General features: G+C 43.7%; 1 protein-coding gene and 1 long non-coding RNA gene across 8 annotated transcripts in view; one reads left to right on the top strand and one right to left on the bottom strand.

Annotated features, from left to right (window-relative positions):
• The window catches only part of dmd (dystrophin), a 163,042-nt gene extending 145,734 nt beyond the window's left edge, over positions 1-17,308 (bottom strand). For 5 of the 6 annotated variants that reach the window (XR_011993769.1, XM_072717979.1, XM_072717984.1 and 2 more), the window contains exon 1: positions 16,793-17,308. Coding sequence is in view for 5 of the 6 variants with exons in the window: in XM_072717979.1 (XP_072574080.1) it covers positions 16,793-16,874 (82 nt within the window). In the remaining variant the exon portion in view is untranslated. The remainder of the gene's footprint in view (positions 1-16,792) is intronic. The other variant, XM_072717988.1, reaches the window with a different exon arrangement.
• LOC111855442 (uncharacterized) lies at positions 15,522-20,700 on the top strand. Of its 2 annotated transcripts, none has more exons than XR_002840887.2 (3): positions 15,522-16,470; positions 19,155-19,206; positions 19,712-20,700. It is a non-coding gene; the product is annotated as an uncharacterized lncRNA (long non-coding RNA). The 2 variants fall into 2 exon arrangements; XR_011993776.1 differs by having other exon boundaries at positions 15,526-16,470; positions 20,114-20,700.
• Positions 20,701-21,566: the final 866 nt, after the last annotated feature.

The following is a 21,566-nucleotide window of genomic DNA, read 5'->3' as shown; positions in this document are numbered from 1 at the left end:
GCACTCTTCAGTGCTTGAAAGCAGACTTTCGCTACGGTAACGCTCTGTTCAAATGCAGTTATTCCCAGGAGAGAGCCTAATAAGACTTCAAATAAACAATAAGACAAACAAGCACATTGCATAAGCACGTTACACAAATTTCTTCATTGACCGGTGAATTATTTTTGAAAACAAGATTATTTCCGAGCGATAACTGGATATATTCTGGGCTGTATTTAAACAGCGATGACACGTATCATCTGAGCAAACTAAAAAACCCTCACTCGTCACATGCTGGGTTACCAAACATATACAACGCACCGATCGGTTTCTAATTACATCTGAATTAAGTTTATACCATACCTTCCATGCCAGGTGCTTTCTTGTTCACTCCATCACGATTCGTTCATCGAGAGAAAGCATAGCTGTTTTACACCTGTCATCTCCAGGGGAGCATCCTACTCGGAAGGCTGAGGGTCCAGAGAATCGATTTGAATTCGCGCAGCTACGTTTCTCCTACTGCATGTCTGCCGTGGTCCCAGCCCCTGCGTGAACCGAGGCTCTCACACATCTGCCACAATATCCAAGAGCTGCCGCAGCTCCGCATCCAGTCACCCACCAAACTGTTACTGCTCTAAATAATAAAACTATGCACGTGAACCTCAAAACGAAAGAACGTATAGTATCGCGTTTAATTTATGCAGCAGATGATTAATCGTGTCCAACTTCCAACGTTAATCTGCAACTTTTTCAGCCTTATTTAGTCGAGAGGCACTGGAACCAAATAACATGTAGGCGGAACTGTATCGGGTCTCCGTTAATTTCAAATCGTAAACATGTCGCCTTTAAAAGATGCAAAATAAAATTAATTTCTCTATTGAATCAAAGTGTTCTCCAAATTAAAACGGTTAACAGATGTAATTGACATAAAATTGAAGTTTACGTCGCACTACATTTAAACTGATAATCATATACTTCACAGCTGTGAAAGAAACCGTTTTACTCTATATGTATGATAAAGGATAATGATTTCAGAGCACTAAAACAAAGCTAACACCAGACAAAACTTTTTAAGGAGCTAAATATTTGAAAGAATTGTGTCTGTGTCTGTCCATGGCTTTATAAATGTCTATCAATACTTTTTGCAATGACTTGTGTCATTAAATAAATTAGCATTTTTCCCCAGAAAATTAGTAGACCAATTTGTATTGTTTGTAATGATCAGAAGACCAGTGGATCATCTCCAAATGCATGAAAGCCCTGAGCACATTCTTACTTAACTTGTGGAAAACTGTTTTGTATAAATGTAAATATGTATTGCTATACTGTTGTATTGCCAGTAAATGGAGCAGCATTACATTCATCTTTGTTGTAAACTCTTCTCCTTGTGGCTGTCCTCATCTAAATCTCCCTCTGAACTTATCTTCATCTGTTATCCTCACTTGTCGTCTTCACTTGTCATCCTCAGCTGTCCAGAAATCTGCCTGCCCCGTTTTGTTCCTTCAAAGCGCCCATGTCTGAATTGTCTGCAGGCTGGGGTTTTTCTTGCTGCTCCCAGCAAGTTTACAAAACGGAGGAATTAGCCAGCTAACTGCTTTCTGTGAAGACAAATCCTGACAGTTTGTGCAAAGGACAAGGAGAGATTAGAGACTGATTTAATCAAAGTTATGTGTTCAATTTGTCTTCGGTCAATATGCATGTGAAGCAATGGCTTAACAAGCAGCAGGACACATTAGCAGCAGGCTACTTAATTTAAATTGCACTCTCAAACATTAGAAACAGGATGACATACGTATTCTCTCACGTATAGTAAGACTTCATCTTTTTATCACACCAATGGGTGTTACTGACAAGCAGAATAGTACATTGTAGATATTTGGTAACATCACCCGTCTATATACTGCTGCTGTGCCCATTTCTCCCAGGGCAACCAAGACGTCGTAGAGGAGAAGACACCAGCATCAGATCTAATCCCACAGGCAGGATGCTCAGCTACTCCCTACACAGAGTAGCACATTCAGCACTATCAACTTCTAGCCTGTGGACAGTTCCATAGACAATAATACTTTCAGGATCATGCACAGTACCAAATTTAATGATACATTGTACTTATTTAGTAGGTATTTAATCCAAAGTGATGTACAATTCAGAAAGCAGGGTCAGTCCGTCCCAGAAGCAATTGGGGGTAAGGGTCTTGCTCTGATATCAGACTGCTGACTCTGGAATTTGAACCAGCGACCTTCTGATGGGTGACCGGACACGCTGTCTTAATCCGGTGAGTCACACACAGTTTCTACCATGAGAAGTCCCAGAAACCATAACAGTTTCAGTACCGTGAACAGTCCCAATAACAATTCAGTTTCAGAAACTTAGACAGTTCTATAGGCTGCATTAGTTACAGCATCACGAACACGTCGAAAGCCAATAAGAGAATCAGGATAATGGACAGTTCTACAGAGAATGATGGTTTCAGTAGTAGGGACAGTTACAGAGACAATAACAGTTTCAGGACAATGGATAGTCACACATATAACAGTTTCAGCACCATGAACAGTCCCAAAACACAAGCGTTTCAGGACCAGGGACAGTACCAGGTAAAGTGACAATTTCAGCACCACAGAACCACCCCTATACTGTAATATGTGAAGGCTGCACTTGGAAAGAATATGATGCTTAACTGGTATCCTTAATGCTTTGGGTTAGTGCTATATTTTTACTGTATAGAGACTGACTGTTGAGCAGGAACCCTGGAGTGGGCAGGTGACACAAAGAAGCCCATTTCCTTTACTGGATGCCCAGCTGTGCAAAATCAGATTGATACAAATTGGAAGCATATAAATCACGCTTCCAGACTCCTGTGTATATTCCACACACAGATGCTGAGCTGGACGCTAGCTGAAAGCTAGCATAAGGGGCAATAACTAGTACATAATTCAGACAAGTGTCCGAAGGAATAGTTTCAGGATAAGGATCTTCTGGTGTGCCATTCAGAGCGGAGCGATGGGGCCGTCATTCAGCTTTCAAAGTTTCAAACTGACAACAACATTGACCAGCGAGCCTCTCATGTTGAGACTGATGGGCTCGGCTGACTGGAAGAGCCTTTTAAACCCTATTCCCCAAAAGGTTGTGACAGAGTTTAACTCAGGATGGAATCCGTTTGACTGGCAATTGAAGGCAGCAAAAATCCAATGCTGCTAACGCCTTTGCGGGGCTTTGAGCCTCATTGTGGTTTTGATAGAATATGTGGAACTTTTGGATTTTTGGTCGACAATGACAGTAAATCATAAAAGCTAATGCAATGATAAGGCCTGCGTTAAATATCAGGGTATATGCTCCCCCTTTCCTCCTTGACAATTTCAATATGGTTAAAAGGATTTATTTTACTACAGAAACCCACAGAACCTCAAGCATGCATCTAGTGAGGCATACACGTATGTAGTCATGTTTAGTGGGCACGCCTGCAGCGAACATCTGTATTGGCTTGCTCCATAGACTTGCCAAAATACAGACAGACCCCTCTGGAATGTGAAAAGCTGCGTCACAATCCCCAATCCCAGGTGTCCTATTAAAACCTAGTACTGCATAAAAATATCATTTTATAAAAATTAATTATGCTACATTCTCCAACAGCCTAACATTCGCAAAATGTAAATGTGGTAATTAAACTGCATATTTTTATTGTTAGGGTTATATCAATTCACTGATATTTATATAAGGGGGTATAGGGGCTATTAATATGTTGTGAATCAGTGCTTTTGGGAGTTCAGAGTGCTGCTGCGGCTCCCTGTATCACTGTAGAGAATGTAGGTTACCAGTTTGGTTCACTATAAAGAATGTAGGGTATCTTTCGAGTCCTCCCTAGGGAGAACGAACTGGGTCACTCCCATGTAAATAGATCTACGGTCTAAGCCAGCCTCCTGTGCACCACAGCTTCTCCTCCTATATTTGCGAGAGCCGCCCCAGCCAGCGCCGGCACACTTGACTCGCCGCATGCATGCATTTTCCGCATGCGTTCCCCGTCGGAAAATTCCCAAGTGGCCGTTTGGATAGACATGAGCGCCGATGTCGGTGCGAGATGCCGCTTTGCCGCATGACCAATCTGTGCATCTGGGCATATGTGACATACGTGTCCATCGATAAGGGGAAGAGCATGTATGCGTCTGCTAGCTATTTATGTGAGTACTGTGCATGCTCACCCTGACAGTCCCCGCCACTGCTTTGTGTGTGTTTTCCCGTCAGTTTGTCTGCGGCCTCTGCCTAATTAGTTTTTGATATTTGTGCTTGTCTGCTAAGGGTCCGGAAGTCTTTGTTCCCCGCTCACTGAGTTATTTGGCATCAACGTCTGGGGTTCCTGCCTTGTGGGTTATTTGTATGCATCTCACAATATCTCATCCAATGAGGGCCCCGTTATTAACAGCTGCTTAATGAGATGTGTGGCTCATTGAGCATGCAGCCCAGAGACTCTGGTTGTACAGTAATGATGACCTTTTTAACCCTGTTAACAATTAAAATTAAAACTGTCTCCTCGCACTATCCCCATGGCAGATACTTAGGGATGAAGAGCTATTTCTTGACCACTGTTTTCTCTGAAAACATCCTCCAGGTCCCTTGGTGTATCATAACTGCAAAGCACAAATAAGCCACATATTTTATCCAATTGTTCTAATACTTGACTTACAACTTAAGGTCTATATATATTATATAGTTTTGCATAGCTTACAATACATGTGGATTTTGTTTGGACAAGTCTTGTTTTTTTAAAAAAAAGGGCGTGGGTTTAACGGATGGTATTTAGCCTCACTCATTGTCTAAACACGTTTAAAGATATGCCAACATTGTAACATGCCATTCAATAGTCATTTCCAACCAATAGGATTTTTATAAAACACCATCATAAATATTGGATGGACTTGCACTCCTTATAGTCTGGGTTACAGAAAAGTCATTTTCCAGAGCACTGCAATTAATTGCACTGAGGTACTCCTCAACCTTAATGCTCCATTTACATTGCAGGACATTACCTAGTGCCATATATATGCTTTGTATGCCACGTCCTATCTGTACTTACACAGCCACACAGCACCCCCTGTAATGCTATTTCAGTAATTCATATGCAGAGAATAATATTGCATTGGTCATCATATCACTGGGAATTTTTTCGACCGGTTGGTTTTGGGTTGCAGTATTACCGGAATGCTCACTTGAAATGTAGTGCATTATGCTCGGCTCGCAGCCCACTGACAGGTTATCAGGACCGGTCCATCGGAAGAATGGGGGGGGGGGGTCATTGCTCCTCCCCATTAGGGCATCAAACTGGGAAATAGAGCTGGAGTCGGGGCTGAGTTGGAATGGCGTAAACAACCGGAGCAGGACAGAAATGGCTTGAGGTTGGAGGGGTTTCATGCTCTCCGGTTTTGATTTCCTGTGTAGCGGGACATCAGAAAATCCCCCTTCCTGAAATCCAGCTAAAATTAACTGATAGATTGATGGATGCATGGTAGGAGAGAGGTTAGTGTTTCTTAATCCTGTAGTTGAATATATTGATCACACCCGGCCATCTAGATTTGCCTGCTCACCTAAGTACCACAAAATACATTTTTAAAACATAACCTGGTATTCTGCACTGCCGTACAGTAATTCTACAGCAGTTCTGCGGCTAGGCGACATCACTCATGCATCTGAGGAAGACGGTTTGCAAAGATCTCAGCATCGGCCTGTTTCCTGCGGTGATGCGAGCGAGGACCAGGCAGGCTTGGATGAGATGCTTCCTCTCATCCTGCGTTGTGACAGCTGTTGTACAAGTGTGCTGACTTGGCCATACGGATGAGGAGGTATATGTCAGGATTGCCATTGCTCACTTTCAATCAGCAATATGTCTATCGGTGTACCTGCCTGGTAATTTGGATGTGTGGATAAGCGTTGGGATACTGCAATTACCAACATATTTTTTCCAGTCGTCTGGATGTGTCAAGCCTGGGAAACAGTTATATATCTCTTTTGGCAATTAGGATGACTGTGGAGATTTGTGACAGAACGGAAATTCCTGTATATCATTTTCAACAATTGCCTCTGCAGTACCTGCCCGTCGATCCGGTTGAGGCGGCACAAATCGGGATGGTGCAATTACAAGTCCACCTAGTTAAGGCCCTCACACAACAAGAGAGGGCTGGAGATCTGACCGACAGCAGGTCCCACCAGGTAAGACCGCCATCAAAATAGTCATGAAACAATTCATATTACAGCAATGCAAAAGATGAGGTGCTTTTCAGTTTCATTCATCGCTTATTAATTGTCAGGTTCTTCCATAAACATGATCTCCATGACTGATTATCCCGAGCTGGGTTTGGTGGGAGTGCCAATCCCACTGCACACTGGGCACACTGGAATACCAGCCTAGGACCGGGCACCCACCCACACACAAAGCCAAACACACACAAAGTTCACATGGAGGAATGGATTACCCAAACCCATGTGTACATGGGGAGAATATGGACAGAGCTGGGCAGGAATTCACAATGCTAACCAGTGAGCGACCCCATTAAATCATTGATAAATAAATCAGTGACATCACAGAGCAGTAACTTCCCCCCTAGAAAGGATACACATTGCCTTGTCAATATGAGGACACGGCTGTATTGTTTAATTTTAATTGAAAACTTTACTTTCAGGGACAAGGAACCTTGCAGACTACAGCAGAGCATCTGGATGAGGATGTCAAGGGAATCTCCGACACGCAAGACGGCAGCCTAACCTTAAAGTAATGGCACAGCAAGTGACAAGTAGATATAATCAAGAAGATTGATTGGTCAACAGTGGGGGTCATATAGGAAAATAAGTCAGAATCATGACATTGACCCTGGGGAACGAACAACTGAGAGGTGATCAGGACATCAATCATCTGACGCTCTTAGAAGTTCTGTGCATTTGAGTGTAGCGACACCTACTGGATTACTACAGCACCATTTTGCATTGCTCCCTAATTCAATGAGGTGGTCTTGTTAGTCTGAAGCATGGAGGAAAAATGCTCTGGGGAGCCCAGTAGAATAAGAATCTCAATAGGGAAGAGGCCAGGTGTAAACAGAATGGTAGTAAACAACAGCGATGCAAATGAGAGACTTCACGGATAAAGGTGTGGATTTGTCAGAAGATTTAGCCAAGAAGCCCACACTGTAATGGAGACAGGAAGCCAGGTGTGTGGGGACGGCTGAGAGCGAGGAAGAGAGAGCGTCGGTGAAGGCCGGTGAGCCCCGGGATGTGGGCGGGCACACGGCGTGGTGAAGGAGGGTTAGGGCATCGCAGGAGAACGGCAAGAGGAGGCGAGCAGGTGCGATAGGCGGGGCTGTTCCGTGAAACATGCGCCGGCAGCACATCTGGCAGGACAAGAGCAGACAAGGCAGCGAGACCTGAGGCTACGGGAGCCCCGGGAGGGAAGAGCACTCAGATCCATGGTCATGTGACTGTCACCTCTGGTGTAACCAGAGCGTGTCTTTGAGAACCTGCCTGCAACGAGTCAGATTCCTCTGATCCCCAGGGGTGGCAGCAGAAGACAGAAAGCTGGGGGCCAGTTCCGGTAACCGGGGACGGGAAGGCAGCAGCAGCTCAGGATTGAGTGGGCCAAATGATTACGCCCACTGGATGAGCTATAATGTTCAAACGTGTAGAAGGGCCAAACCGTGAATCAGATCAGCCAACACAAAATGAAACAGGTATTAAGGCTTTACTGATAGAGGAAAAAGCCCCCTTTGAGATCAATTTTAGATAACAGTCATGTGAGTCTGTTTTGTTTGAAACTTCAGATTAAATGCCCTTTAAGCAACATCGAAACTCATCAGGACCGACTAACCCTCAGACACCTATATCCACATCAAGCACGACAGCAGTGCCTCATTAATGCACATTAACACTCCTGATTACAATGCAGTTTAATCCCGCTTAGTACATCTGGGCGTAGTCCCACACCGCTCTCCGAAAGCGGCACACCAGGATAAATTTCAGCGTACCGGCATGCCACACTGTATATTCAAGATAAAATTTAAAAGCAAACTCAACATTCCCAGTGGAGACTATTTATGCTAATGCGGTTGCGAAGTTTCGGGCCGAATTTTGATCATTTCTAGCCGAAGTAATTATCCGCTGCAGTAGAGCCGTGCATTAAGCTTGAACTGCAAGGCTCAGAGATCAGGCGGGCACTCGGCCTGCTGCGAACTTCCGGGATACGCCCAGATCCGTAGGACACACTGTTTAGAGAATTAACCTTTCCACAACATTCCGGACAGACATCGCCAGTGTCGTCCTGAATCAACTCCCTGGGGCTGGGCTGGGGGGGGGGGGGTGTTATAATAAATCATCGTCATAATGAGCAGGTCTCACCTGCTAAAATGGCTCATTATTTGTGGAAGCGTATTTGCATGAAGAAAATCCCTCTGCAAATAGCACTGTATGAAAATTAGCACTAAGTGGAACTCCTCTACGCGACGTGTTCTCATTAGCATTTCTCAATTTACACAGGTACAAAATGCTATAGCAGAATACACAATGCCCAGGCAAAGCGAGGGGCTGAGCACCATCGTCGGTCTGAGTGGTCGATTGCAAAATGTGTCTACCGATTAATCACACGTCGCAATAAGACAAACCTGGAGTTGTATCAATGGTGTGATTCTTAGCACGTTGGCCCAGCTTGGTTACAGATTTGCGCTCATGGGAGTTTTACTTACAGAAAAATGTTCTGAAGACAGAATGAAAAATGACTGGTTCAGAGAAATAACCAATCAGATAGTAGAGGAGGTGGGTCCAAGCAATTAGCGGAGGTGGGACCAACCAATCACTCTGGCTATCTTTCTGAACCAATCATTTTTCGTTCTGCCCTCAGAACATTTTTGTGTAAGTAAAACTGCCACGAGCTAGATATGCATCATGTATCATTTCCGAAGGTGTGGAAGTTGCCTGTCGCCTCTGTGCCTGCAGCTGGAAAGTCGTCAGTTGAAATTCAGTCCTTGGCAGAAGAGTCACATGTCCGTCAGGCACTTGAGCAAGGCCCTTAACCCCCCCCCCCCCCACATACACACACACACACACACACAAAATGCTCCGGGTGCGTGCCACATAAATGGCCTGACCCTGCACTCGAACTATCAGACCACAAGCTTCACTCTCAATTGTATATGAGTGTGTAGATTATGTTTATATTACACTGTGGGGACCAAATGTAATAAAAACCTGTTATTTTGATGTTGACCATTTTTCAGGTCCCCACAAAGATTTGTGAATGCAATCAATAAACTAAAAATGCCAGAAGTCTTGTTACTATGTTTGATTACTTATGGTTAAAGTTAGGACTGGGGAGAGCTTCAGGTCGTCATGCTGGGATTAGAGTTTTCCGCACACAAATAAATATACACAAAGATATAATTACAAACCTGTGTGTGTGTGTGTGTGTGTGTGTGTGTGTGCGTGTGTGTGTGTTTTTCCAAAGGCGAGCAAGAAAACTTCATTCCATTTCAAACAATCTTCCACAGACCAAAAAAAAATTCCATATGGGTGAGCTGCTGACTCTGAATGTGTTTCCGTGGTATATTCCATGTCGCTCAGCTGATTTTGTCGTTCTGTCCTTTCTGGCACGAGCTCTGGATCTCAGCAACCCTAACTGGCTAAGCGGTTATTATCTCTATCACCCATGTGGCGTAAAGTTGCAGTATGTCTGGCTCCAGTCAGAGAGAAAAAGAATCAGTCTCACTCAATGCTCATAGTAGTGCAACAGCATCATTGCAGCCCAAGGACGACCTAAAATTAACATTTGGCCAAACGCGGACATGAAAGACCTAGCGGTTCCCTAAAATAAGTCTAAATTAACCAATCTGCATATGTATATGAGACCACATGTTTGCATTCCCTCACCAGCAGCTTGCTTTAAGGTTTAACCAGTTTGGTCGCTACTACATATTTATGTTGCCATGTGTACTGTAAGTGTACAGTACTGTGCACACTTTACCTTTGGGCATGTGTGAGGTGATGGGTGGCGGGGGGGGGGGGGGGTGTTTACATTTGTGTTCTGGTTCAGAAAGCCAGCTCTGGGGAAGCCTACCAGTGTGCTCCAGCTCCGCCACCCCCCCCCCCCCCCCCCACTTTCCTTCACTACACTCTAATCTCATTAATGTAAAATTTGCCTCACACAGAATCTCTTAGTAATCCAATCACTCTCGTTATGCTGAATCTCTAATTCCAGCTGTATTTCTGCACGAGAAGTTTGCATTTCTGGCCCGGAATGATTGCATTGTTGTCACTCGATACAAAGCTTGGGTTGTTGTCGAATTTTCCTTCTCCACAGCTAATTGCTAATGAAGCTACGCTAATGTATTTCTGGCCCTCGCGCTCGTTCGCAGCTCTTCATCGTCGCGCGAAAGGGGAAATCCGGAGTACAGCCCCCAGAAACACCTGCTCGCGTGCACCGCGAAAACGCCACAAATCACACATGCCACACAACATTACAGAACAGCCCTTTTGTATGTTAAAGCAGAAATGCCCGCACACACAGCAACACTCAGATGCCCACACATATATGACCCACATAACACCATTCAGAATCCCCTTAGAGTGCAATTATGACATCATCTCTCAGCGTCTCTAAATAACATTGTCGCTTAATAGACATATTTATCCACAGCAGCTATAGTGGCTTATATGGTCCTATATATAGCTGGGTTAGAAAGTGTAGAAAAACATAACTCAACATGGGACCTTGGCTGTTATGAGTCCAGCTGGTACTGGGACAGTGGCACAGTTACCAGTGAAATTACATTTGAACCAATTATCCTTATATCAGTAAATTGTGTCTTTGTACTACATAAACAACTAGCATTAGACACATTCCTTCCTAATGCTACCCTGATCCCAGCCTGTCCCATTGGTATCACTGAAATCCTAACGTAGCTCCTCTGCTTCCTTTTCTTGTAAACATTCCTCTTCCAACAGAGGAACAGAATCTGTTTTAGCCTCACACTGGCATGATATTCTTCATCAGACATAAAGATGCTCATATCTGCTCAGAACCAAATAGGTTTTATAAAATCCTTTGTAGTTTGCTGCCATCTGCTGGCCATACAGAGTAGTAATAAGGTTTGTGCTCTTCTGATGTGGGAATAGCTCTCAAATTGTTTATGGGTATAGGGCCTATCTTTTGATTTAGAAAGACATCACTCAGCAGGTGCCTTGTGGGCACACATGGTAACATGGGAGAGAGACTAAAAACGGAAGGAAAAATCTGAAAATAGACCACAGACTCATGCGTAGTGACCAAGGACAGGGCCATGAGGGAATTAAATCGGAAGTTCCAACAGGCCTGCGATCAGACCCTCCCCTTACTGTACCCCTAACTGCCTAGTGTTTAGGCCCAAAGGCACAGGCACCTCACAACGTCACCTCCTATTCGAGACCACAGGAAACAAGCAATTACTCAAAGAGCAATCAAGATTGCACCCAAGATCAGAGATAGAAGGATCAAAGCTGTGAATAAGAAGAGTGAAGAAACAGAGCAGAAAACAAAATATAGTCCAGTCATCTTTTGGCAAAGCAATCAAGCATCTCCTTTTCTATCAATGTAGCTAGACAGACAATCGAGGGGAAAACCTAGAGATAGGATAAGCTAAACCATTCCTCCAAAGGACTCTCAATGGCAGATAAAAGGGCAGGAAGTGTGTAAGTAAGTGCATTTAACTGCTGTTGAGTTAAGGCCCTTTGGCACAATGGACTAGAGGAACAGAGGTTCCAGGGTTTCTCAAGAGCCTATGGATTTCTTGCAAGCTCAACCCTTAATTGCCTTTTTGAAGCAGTTAATTTGATAGCAAGTCCCCCAGTGTCCGAGGTGCAAATCAGAAGCTCTTTAAAATATAAACTCCAAAACCAATAAGTTCTCAAGGCCTAGAGTTATGTCCCCGTGCTCCGAAGGGTGCTGCTGGAGTCCAGAGAGAAAGCCCGCCGAATCTGAAGAAAATAGAGCTCCATCCCCAAGGAGCATGCAGGAAGCCTGAAGTAAACACTACAAAACAGCGGTGCTGAAGTAAACATCTCTATCAGCCAATGGGGGAGGGGTGAGAGTTGGCTCACGTACATGCGGTGAGAGATCCCACCCCAGCCGGGCCAAAAAAAGAAGCTGACACTGAAAATTACACCACCCAGGAGAAAGAGTGGGAGTGAGTTTATACCTAGAAAGGAAAGACAGAGTTGCAGTGGATCCGCAAACATGGAATGTAGAAAGAAGACCTCAGTGCTTCTCAGCGCAACCCACTTTACATTACCAGCATCTCAAATTCGCTTCCAACATAAGCTGCACAACTTGCCCCAGATACCAACACCCGAAGTCTTCTGCAAACAGAGAACACTGACGAGAATCACTGATTTCCTGACCGTCACACGCTGAGCTGGAGAGGCTCCGAAACAAGATGGAACCCTAATTACCTGGACTTACTATGCATCCCTCTTACAGGCTGAATCTGTCCTCTTAATGAGGAGCCACTGCCCCAACGAGTCCACGATGGGTCACGGAGATCCCACGGTCTGGAGCAAGTGTGTGGACTGCTTCAATCACTGTTAATGTCACAACGGCCGCACACAGGCAAAGGCATGCTGGGGAAGGGAGGATCAGTAATAAATTCGTCGTAAGGGGGGACTTTGTGCGTTCACGCAGCCATGGTACCGCGGCGATGACTGATGTAACACGCACCAAGGGGCCAGGAACATAGGCTCACACGCACAAAAACACCGATGGAAGAAAAATACTCAGCCCTGCCAGTACAAGGCACTTTTCTGTTTTATCTTTACTTCATAATCTAGTTTATAGCAGTTCTCCGGCTAATCTACTTCGCGGCATGGGAGACGGAAAACCCAGGCAGATAAGAGCTGGCAAAATTAAATCAGGTGAGCATTAGCTGCCATCGCATTTTTAGGCCCTCCGGATTACACGGACGCATGGACACACTCTGCACACGCGCCGGCTGCGCGTGAGCACGGGCGTTGGAACCTTTCCGGGCAATTTAATGGAATTACTGCACTTCAGCTTCAGGGAGGCACTTCCCAGCGATACCTGCGGGTTAAAAAAGCAGCCCGGGCAGCAAAGCGCTCTAACTGCAAGGGAACCATCAAAATACGGAAACAAAAACAAAACGAAATGCCCAGCTTTGCCGGACCATTGCGATCATAACACACATCAATGATGTCGGCATATTGCCCCACTGAACTGAATCAATCGCTGCTGGACAGGAGTGGACAAAGAATGGAAACTACGAAATGCTAACCCAGTGGGCTATTGAGTTGCCTTACAGCAGTGTAAAGCATGAATGCTGCACAGCGAAGCCAGAAATGCAGGTTAAAATGACAAAATATGCTCTGATGCATATATGTGGCATGCTGCCACCAGAAAATCGTGTATTTCATTTACTAAATGAAAATAATTTTTATTATACATTAAACAGCAAGGAGAATATGGATTTAATTCACAAGACGGATGGCAAGGCTGTGAAAAGTGGAATATTATCACCTATATTCAACCCAAATGGAACATCTGCAATTCATATGTGTTTTTGAGGTTGCCTTGTAAAATAGGAGGTCCTATAAAATCTTTAAAGACATTAAGGTCTGGTGGCTGGGAGGGCCATGAAGGATGGGTAACTTGCTACATTAATTCATTGGATGCTGCAGTTGGTGTTATGAAGAATGCCAGCCATTGTAAAAAAAAAAAAACTGATGCATAATGGGATACAGAAAGTGCCTGAGAAAAGTACAGTATCACATTGCATTTACTGTCCCATGTAATAATATTAGCAGACAAAGCCAGGAAAAATGCCATTATAGAAGTACTTGAAGCAAGCACTCAGGGGTGTGGCTGCACATTTGTTGATAAAATGATAAATTCCATTGCTGCCCATACAACCATTGACTCATACATCATAAATCCATTATGAGGTCTTTTGCAAGTGTCAGGAATTGCTTTGAAATAGTCCCAGTCACCTTTTGCACGCTCCTGCCACTCTCTAGCACTCCTGCAGTCCTGGCCCGTGTCCGGTCATCGCAAGGGGCAGCTGTACTCACAACCAAGCAGCGAGGATGACAATGTCTTAACCCTTCCTGTATGACGTCACCCCCCCGTGACAATTCCCTGTGACACACAGCAAATGGCTTCACGGCCTTTGCCCCCTGAGGAGCCTCCCAAACGCTACTCAAAGGACGCAACCTTCAGATCCACAGAGTTCACCTCGTGCCATCATGTTAGCAGAGCCTGACTGTAAAACCGCCCCAGAGAGACACTGCATTTCACAGCTCAGCCTTGGCGCAACCTGCACGAGCGCTATGGGATCCTTTAACTATGATCATTTGTATTCCTGTTTTTTTTTTTTTGCCATTGTAAGTCAGAAAATTGTGGCGATTTTATAGCAATTCTCTCAAAATAAGGCCGTACTGTCTCAGCTGCTTTGGCAACACCGTACTTGCATTAGAAAGAAAAAAAAAGTCTCAAAATTTTAAGCAAGGACAGAGGCAAAGGGAGAAAAACAGCATCATGAGTATCAAAATATCAAGTGAAATTAAACCATAACATGGCCAAAAAACAGCCTGGGACATAATTATAGACGTGCTAAGCCGTAAGCTAAATATGTCCTCCATAACCACAGTAAACTAGCGTAGAGTCAAAGACATTAAAAGCAAACAGTGTCTGGTGGAGAAAACTTTCCACAATGCCGATAACAGCCATGCAGTCTCTGCTTCCTTATCCCATGGAACCTGTCTGCTTTGATATCATTTAGCACGCGCATTGAATTGAGGCCTGACTTTACCGATATTGCTTAATATAAACGTGCAGCCTCTGCCCAAGCTGCTTCAGTATTCATAATTATGCCCTCTCTCTGCCCCTGCTTACCAGTGTCACTCTAGCCTAATTGTACGATCGTGATCCATCACAGCCGTATCACGCGCTGATTCTCTTGCTGAAGGCTCCAAGACGGCCATTATCGTCAAGGTCATTCTGTGCTCGGCGTCGAGCGTTTGCCCTTTAACTGCTGCTAATTTGGTGCCGACATGAATCTGTAACCAGTGGCTTGCTGATTCAGATCAGTGTATATAATGGGAACTCAAGAGAGGAAATCCCCTGAAATTATACCAAATAAATTTTTGCTAATCCTCAGACTACATCCAAAGAATACGACTGAGATTAGATACATCTTGAATGGTGAGCTGGAATTTTTTTAATTTTATTTTATTTTTAGAAAAAACACCCTGAATTGTCACTGTGAGGTTTCTCTGTCATGATTTGATTTGGAGATCCCTGGAGAGTAAAAGCTATGCTTTCTACAAATCTACTATTCTACTCTCAACACTCACCACACACAAATCTGATGGTCTTCTGTCAATCAGTGAAATCAACATTTAACTCTTGTTTTGAAATTTTCTTGAAGACGTATACGGTCCCTGACAGATAAAAGTTACACAATACACTTTGTGTGAATGAGCACACGGTGTCTGGCAGCAACGCATGAGCTCATTGTGAGCGTATCCCTGATTCAGACACATTCTGGCGCATTCTGTCACCTCGGGCACATCTGCTATGGAATTATGCTCACAGTAACGACTCAATGTAAAGTACACTGTAAATCCTGCATATTACAACAACGCTTCGTTCATCCATACCCATTTAAACGGAAATAAAAAATTACTAATATATGTGTAATGATCATAATGTTAGGAGACAAGCAAACGACACATTAATGATAACAGTATACTCACACTGAATTCATATAAAATAAAATCAGCTTTATAAATAACTGATTAATCGGAATCTTCGATTCTCTGTTACAGTTTTTTAGCAGGCCGGATTACTAATTCATGTATGACCAAATAAGCATAGTAGGCAGTTCATTTCACACCCACGAGATTATCGGTCATGTGGCATGAAATACAGTTTGATGCCAATGGAAAGTTCACTTGGCCGCATTCAGATTTCAGTAGTGTAACTGGATCTAGTGAGTTTCTCGGAGTATGACAACCGTAGTCGGAAAAAAAGGACGCGGGGAAACGACTTAACTGAGCTTGGGAAAATCTCAGTTATGTAATAAACCCCGTCTATTAATGTTAAAGTTTAAATATCATAAATAAAACAATCACATGTCTTCCACTGACTATGGCAGACAGCCTGAGTCAAATACTCTTTTATCACAATGAAAATTGAAAGCAGTAATCCACCGAGGGCCTATTAAATTATATGACTCTTCCAAACTTGGATCTGTGAAATCCTCCCCACCCTCCACGCCGAAGTCTCCAGCTGTCGCTATTTACAGCTGTCAGTGACCCGTCCTATTTCAAACTGTGCGCAAATAGACTCAACCTCCACTTTTAATGTACTCTATCAATTATTGACAACACTGGAGGTGGGATATCACGCTACCACAGACAACACACCTAAGAGACGAACAATCAAGAGTCAAGATCATTCCTCCGGTGTTGATCCGTAAGGTGAGCTCCATAACCAATATTGCATTATGAAGGAAAAAAATTCTCTGAACGATAAAACTTTTTTTCTCACCACTAAGTCCTTGCACTGTGAAGTCCAACTCTATTCCTTCACATTGAGCAAGGGGATTCTTGTAAGACAATAGATATGTCTTACGCACGAAATAATGTATACACTTCCGTTAAAAATTGCAGATTTATTGTTTTTGATGTCTAATTAATTAATTCCTTTACTTCATTATAATGTAGCGGTGCCACGTTCTTAATGGACAGTTATTCTAACCCCAAAACGCTGGACTATAAAGTAAACACGTTAGAACCCTACCGGATCGGCTCCTGATAATTTCCCCAAATTCATCATCAACAGCATCGTCTCGTCGATCTTGGTGGTGCCCCGCATCAGCCATAACTTATCAAGTTGCGCAAACGTTTTAAAAAAAATCCTGGGGAAGATAGACAGGCAGAGGCTGGAGATCCGCGGAGAAAGCGGGCGAATGGTCGCGCAGAGACCGTCAAAGTAAATGAATGTTGAGCTGGGCTCGGCGTCTCAGGGACGGGCGCTCGGCGGAGCCGGGGAACGGTCAGTCTGAAGAGGATGAACAGGTGGCGAAACATGCTCGCCTCAAAATAGACCCCGAAGCTGGGCAAAAAGCACCCCGGTGAAACCCGACACACAATGCATCAGCATCCATTTCCGTACCGCCGTAATTTTATAATATGTCATACTAAACAGGGCAGCTTTTCTTCCCTGTTGCCTGATCCAAACGGGAATGCACGCAAGTCAGCTGAATCACCCAGGATCCAAAGGCACACCATCGGCTCGGTGTGAGATCATTTAACGGTGTTTTATAGGTAGGCAGGTGATAAATATAAGTATTTTTTTTTAAGTAGAGAAGCGGCACTTCCAGTTGCATATTCTCCCGCCTCTTTCCGGGTGTCGGCTCTGGTTCCCTAGTAATGAAACTACAGGCTTGCCGAAATTGCACCTCTTTTCTTTATATCTCATTGAACTATCATCAATCACATGAGCACTGGTGCGCGGGCGGCTCCATGCACAGGGCTCGCAAAAACACTGAAATTCACACTTGTAATGAAGGTAAACTTGTAAACGACACAACTTGCAAAACTTGTAATCTGTGTATATATGCATATATCGTCTTGCGCGCTTATATCTATGTATTATTGTATACACAAATTAAGTATTTTGTTTGTTTTTTTTCCCGTCATTTTTTAGGTTTGGCAAAACAAACACGTGGCGTCACGTAGTGGATCGTGTCCCCGCTTGAGAGTGTCAGTGTCTGCTTCTGTGCATCTCTTACTTGGCGCCAAGTCCATATCCGTTGAAACGTGATCAGTGATCATACTTTTCATGTCTTCGCTCTACCTACAAAGCTTCTCCAGTTGACGTCTAGGCTGGGCTGAGGGAGGGGGTTTTATTTACTTTCACTCCTTCATTCTGAACATTCCTTGCCCTCTCCTTTCCATCCTGTCCTTCTTGTTTGTCCATGACCTCTACCCAATTAGCCTGACAGCCCATCCCGCTAAGCGACTCAGCCATTTCACCAGATATTATTTTAAAGAGCCTTTTTTGTTGTTCCTTTTATATTTAGAGTCAGTGGAAGCATGGCTTTTAGTGTGCCGTGCACTTTGTGACATTAGTCAATATGACATATTTTGCACGTCTGAGGACAAATTAGCCTTCGCTCTCGTTAATTTCAAAAGCTCTTTTGGGGGGGCTCATATTTTCTTGTGCTCAAGCCATGAAGAGGTGCCATTGAGGAGTTCAGAGATCATACACATTAAGACCTCGTACTCATGTAACGTGTAGGCCAACGGCTAAAAATACTCTGCTGTGTGGGAGGCTGGATGCTGGAAGGTCATTATAGTATACGGAACATGCTACAGAGGTTCGGTTTTCCCTGCTGTTAGGTTCGCAGCACTGTGCAATTCTGAGCACCATGGGCACCCCATGGCTAAGGGAGGAAAAATCTAATTCTCAAAACAGCCACCATACTCTTACAGTGGACAGAGCTCACAGATTATGGTGTGGGCAAGCAGGGCCACATTAACGGGCAGAACCTGCCCCTCAAATCCCATCATACCATAAAGGATATCAGTCAGGTTTTGTTTGACAGCCAATACCCTTAGGTGTCTTTTTACAGCCAAAAACATAACATTGTAAAAAAAAGACACGCCATCTCTCTCTTTTGGTGCTCAGATCCATGTGCTAAATCTCTTCTGTAAATGTGGAACAAACCGAATATTAGACTCTAAATTGGAAAGAACGTATATCTCTGGTTGAGAATTGCAGCTGTGTCAAATATCCTTTCTATGCATAATTTGTGTATATAATTTACAAGTTCACTATGCATCGATTAAACAGGCCTATTTGTATGTGTGTATAGTCGAGCCTGTTTAAACAAGGCTGGAGAGATTGACGAGACACAACCTGAATTACGATGTAATTGATATGTAAAAGTCTTCCTAAGCAGCATGTTCATTAAATAAAATACATATTTGAAATACACATTCTAAAATAAAGTGTCCATCCATCTTCCACCACTTTTTCAGTATAGGGTAGCACTTCTACTGAGGATATACTGTTTAGTGCAAGGCAGAAGGTAACTGGTTTTACCAAAATCTAGAATAATATGTAATAAAATGTAATTTTTTTCCTTTATTTCCAGGTTCCTGCATATATTTGTTTCATTTGAAAGGTGCTGTAATGGGATTTCAGATGTAAGTAATAGTTCGAATTGAACTCTAACATATTCAGAAGTGTCCCTGTCACTGATTCGTACAATGGAAATCGGTGTGGGTTATGTATCCATTCAAGCATGTCTTATCTTATTTGGGAGTGGCTAATTTTGGGTATGAGTGATGCCAGTAGTCAATAGCAGTTGGGGGCGTCATGTATCAATAGATCAAAATGAGAAACAGTTCACATGACCGCTTACTAATTATTATTATTGGGAATGAAATGAACAAACGGATAATTAAAGGCTCTCTGTGTCAATTGTGGACATTGTTTCTGGTTCTGAGAAATTGATAGAGGTTCTGATGATGTAGTTCTGCAGATTTAACGCCATAATATAGAAGATTTTGAAAGCATGGTAGGGTACTAGTCCTTGCCAAAGTCAGAATGCTAATCTCAAACCAGCCCTATATAGGTCACCTGTCTTCCTCAAGTAGTCATGTCCTGATCAAGGAATCTTATCTGGAAATCCGCGGCCTGCTTTTACAGGTATTACTCTGTCAAGAAGTGCCTGGTTTCATTAAGAAGCTGGGAAGTATTACAGCATGATTTATTTCAGAAGGCATTTCCCTGAGAAGTATGATCGACTTGTTGTTTCTTGGAGCGTCTAATTGGTCCATGTCCTCCCAGAAGCAAAAGTGACTGGACACTTTTGTCTGCCTTATTAAAGGGACATTCCAGCAGAATGAGATCCACAAATCCATACCCTCTGATGCCTACCTCTGGTCAAAGCAACTGTGTGCATGTTAGTCTTAGCTGTTGAGTTATTCTCCCACAATGTGACATCATCTGCACTGGTGAACATTCAGGGAGTGGAGGTAGAGGTTATGTTGGTCTGCAAATACCTGGGTGTTCACCTCAATAACAAACTGGATTGGTCACACAATACAGATGTCCTGAACAAGAAGGGCCAAAGTCGTCTCCACCTGCTGAGAAGACTGAGGTCCTTCGGTGTGTGCAGAACACTGTAGTCGCGTCTGCAATACTCTGCGCAGTGGTCTGCTGGGGATGCGGGAGTTCAGAGGGGGACATGAAGAGACTGAATGAGGAGTGTTAGTTCTATCTTGGGCTGCTCTTTGGAATCTACTGAGGAGGTGTGTGAGTGGAGGATGTTGGCCAAACTTACATCCATCATGGACAATCCCTCTCACCCCCTGCACATGACAGTGCAGCGACAGTTAAGCAGCTCCTTCAGCAACAGACTGCTACATCCATCATGTAAGAAGGATCTCTTCTGCAAGTCCTTGATTCCATCTGCCATTAGACTCTATAACACCACAGTCAACTAAAGGCCATTCATTTCTCCAACTGAATGTCCTAAACACATGAATGTTCTTCACATATGCGCAATTTCCACTGCATATGTGTAACTTCTATATTCATATCCATATCAAAAGTCTGCTGAAGTTTCTGCTCTGTACCACTATTAGGTATTGAATGTTCATTACATCTGTGCAATATCCACTGCATATGTGCAATATGTGTGACTGTGTACATGATTTTTCGTAAATCTTTCATAATTATTTCTGTCGTTATAGTTTTTTTTGTTTTCTATTGCTATCTATTTCTATTGGCTGTCGTAACAAGTAAATTTCCCCAGTGTGGGATCAATGATAATAGCAATCAATCAACCAATCAAACAAGTTAGTGATAGACAGCCACAATGACTTGCAACTCAAAACTTTTGCACTGTTTCCATGGTAAGTTAGTATGTACTTGAGCAAAATCCTATAAATAGGAGACCACAGGCAGGTCTCATGATCTAGGATGTTGGTGGACAGGCTCAAAGTCTGGCTCAGAGTAAATCCTACAATTAGTAGTTCCGAGAAAGGATCTGATGGTGTGACATGCAATCCTTCTGCAAACAGCATCGTTTCCCTTCATGTTTCCCACTGTGAAGATACCAAAGCCATCATTCAACTGGTTTCACTCTCCCAGCACTAGAGGAGGGAAAAGCCGGAATTTCCACAAAAATATGAGAGGTGAGGAAAACCATGGAAGGTCAGATCAACACACCTGTTCAGCGAGGGGAGAGGTTTCCCCCGCAAAATGACGAAATATCCCCGTGCAGTAAGAGGGATCGAAAATGAGGCAAAGCACTGCAGGAGATGAACACATGATTAACCCCCCCAAGCAAAATCAATCCTTTGTTCTTCCCCTCCGCTCCATGCATCCTGAACTAAGGCAGACGTGATTGTGACTTTGGTGTCGGGCGCCGTGGTTTCTGCGAAGTCCATCCATCCATCTTCTGTACTGCTTGTCCTGTTTAGGGTCACTGGGAATCCCAGAAGCTCTGGGCGCAAGGTGGTTTCTGTGAAATACAAAAAATACTTGCTTACTGTTA

Source organism: Paramormyrops kingsleyae, chromosome 1 (assembly GCF_048594095.1).
Source record: "Paramormyrops kingsleyae isolate MSU_618 chromosome 1, PKINGS_0.4, whole genome shotgun sequence".
In the NCBI taxonomy this organism is placed as follows: Eukaryota; Metazoa; Chordata; class Actinopteri; order Osteoglossiformes; family Mormyridae; genus Paramormyrops; species Paramormyrops kingsleyae.
This window is presented reverse-complemented; position numbering and strand designations above follow the sequence as displayed.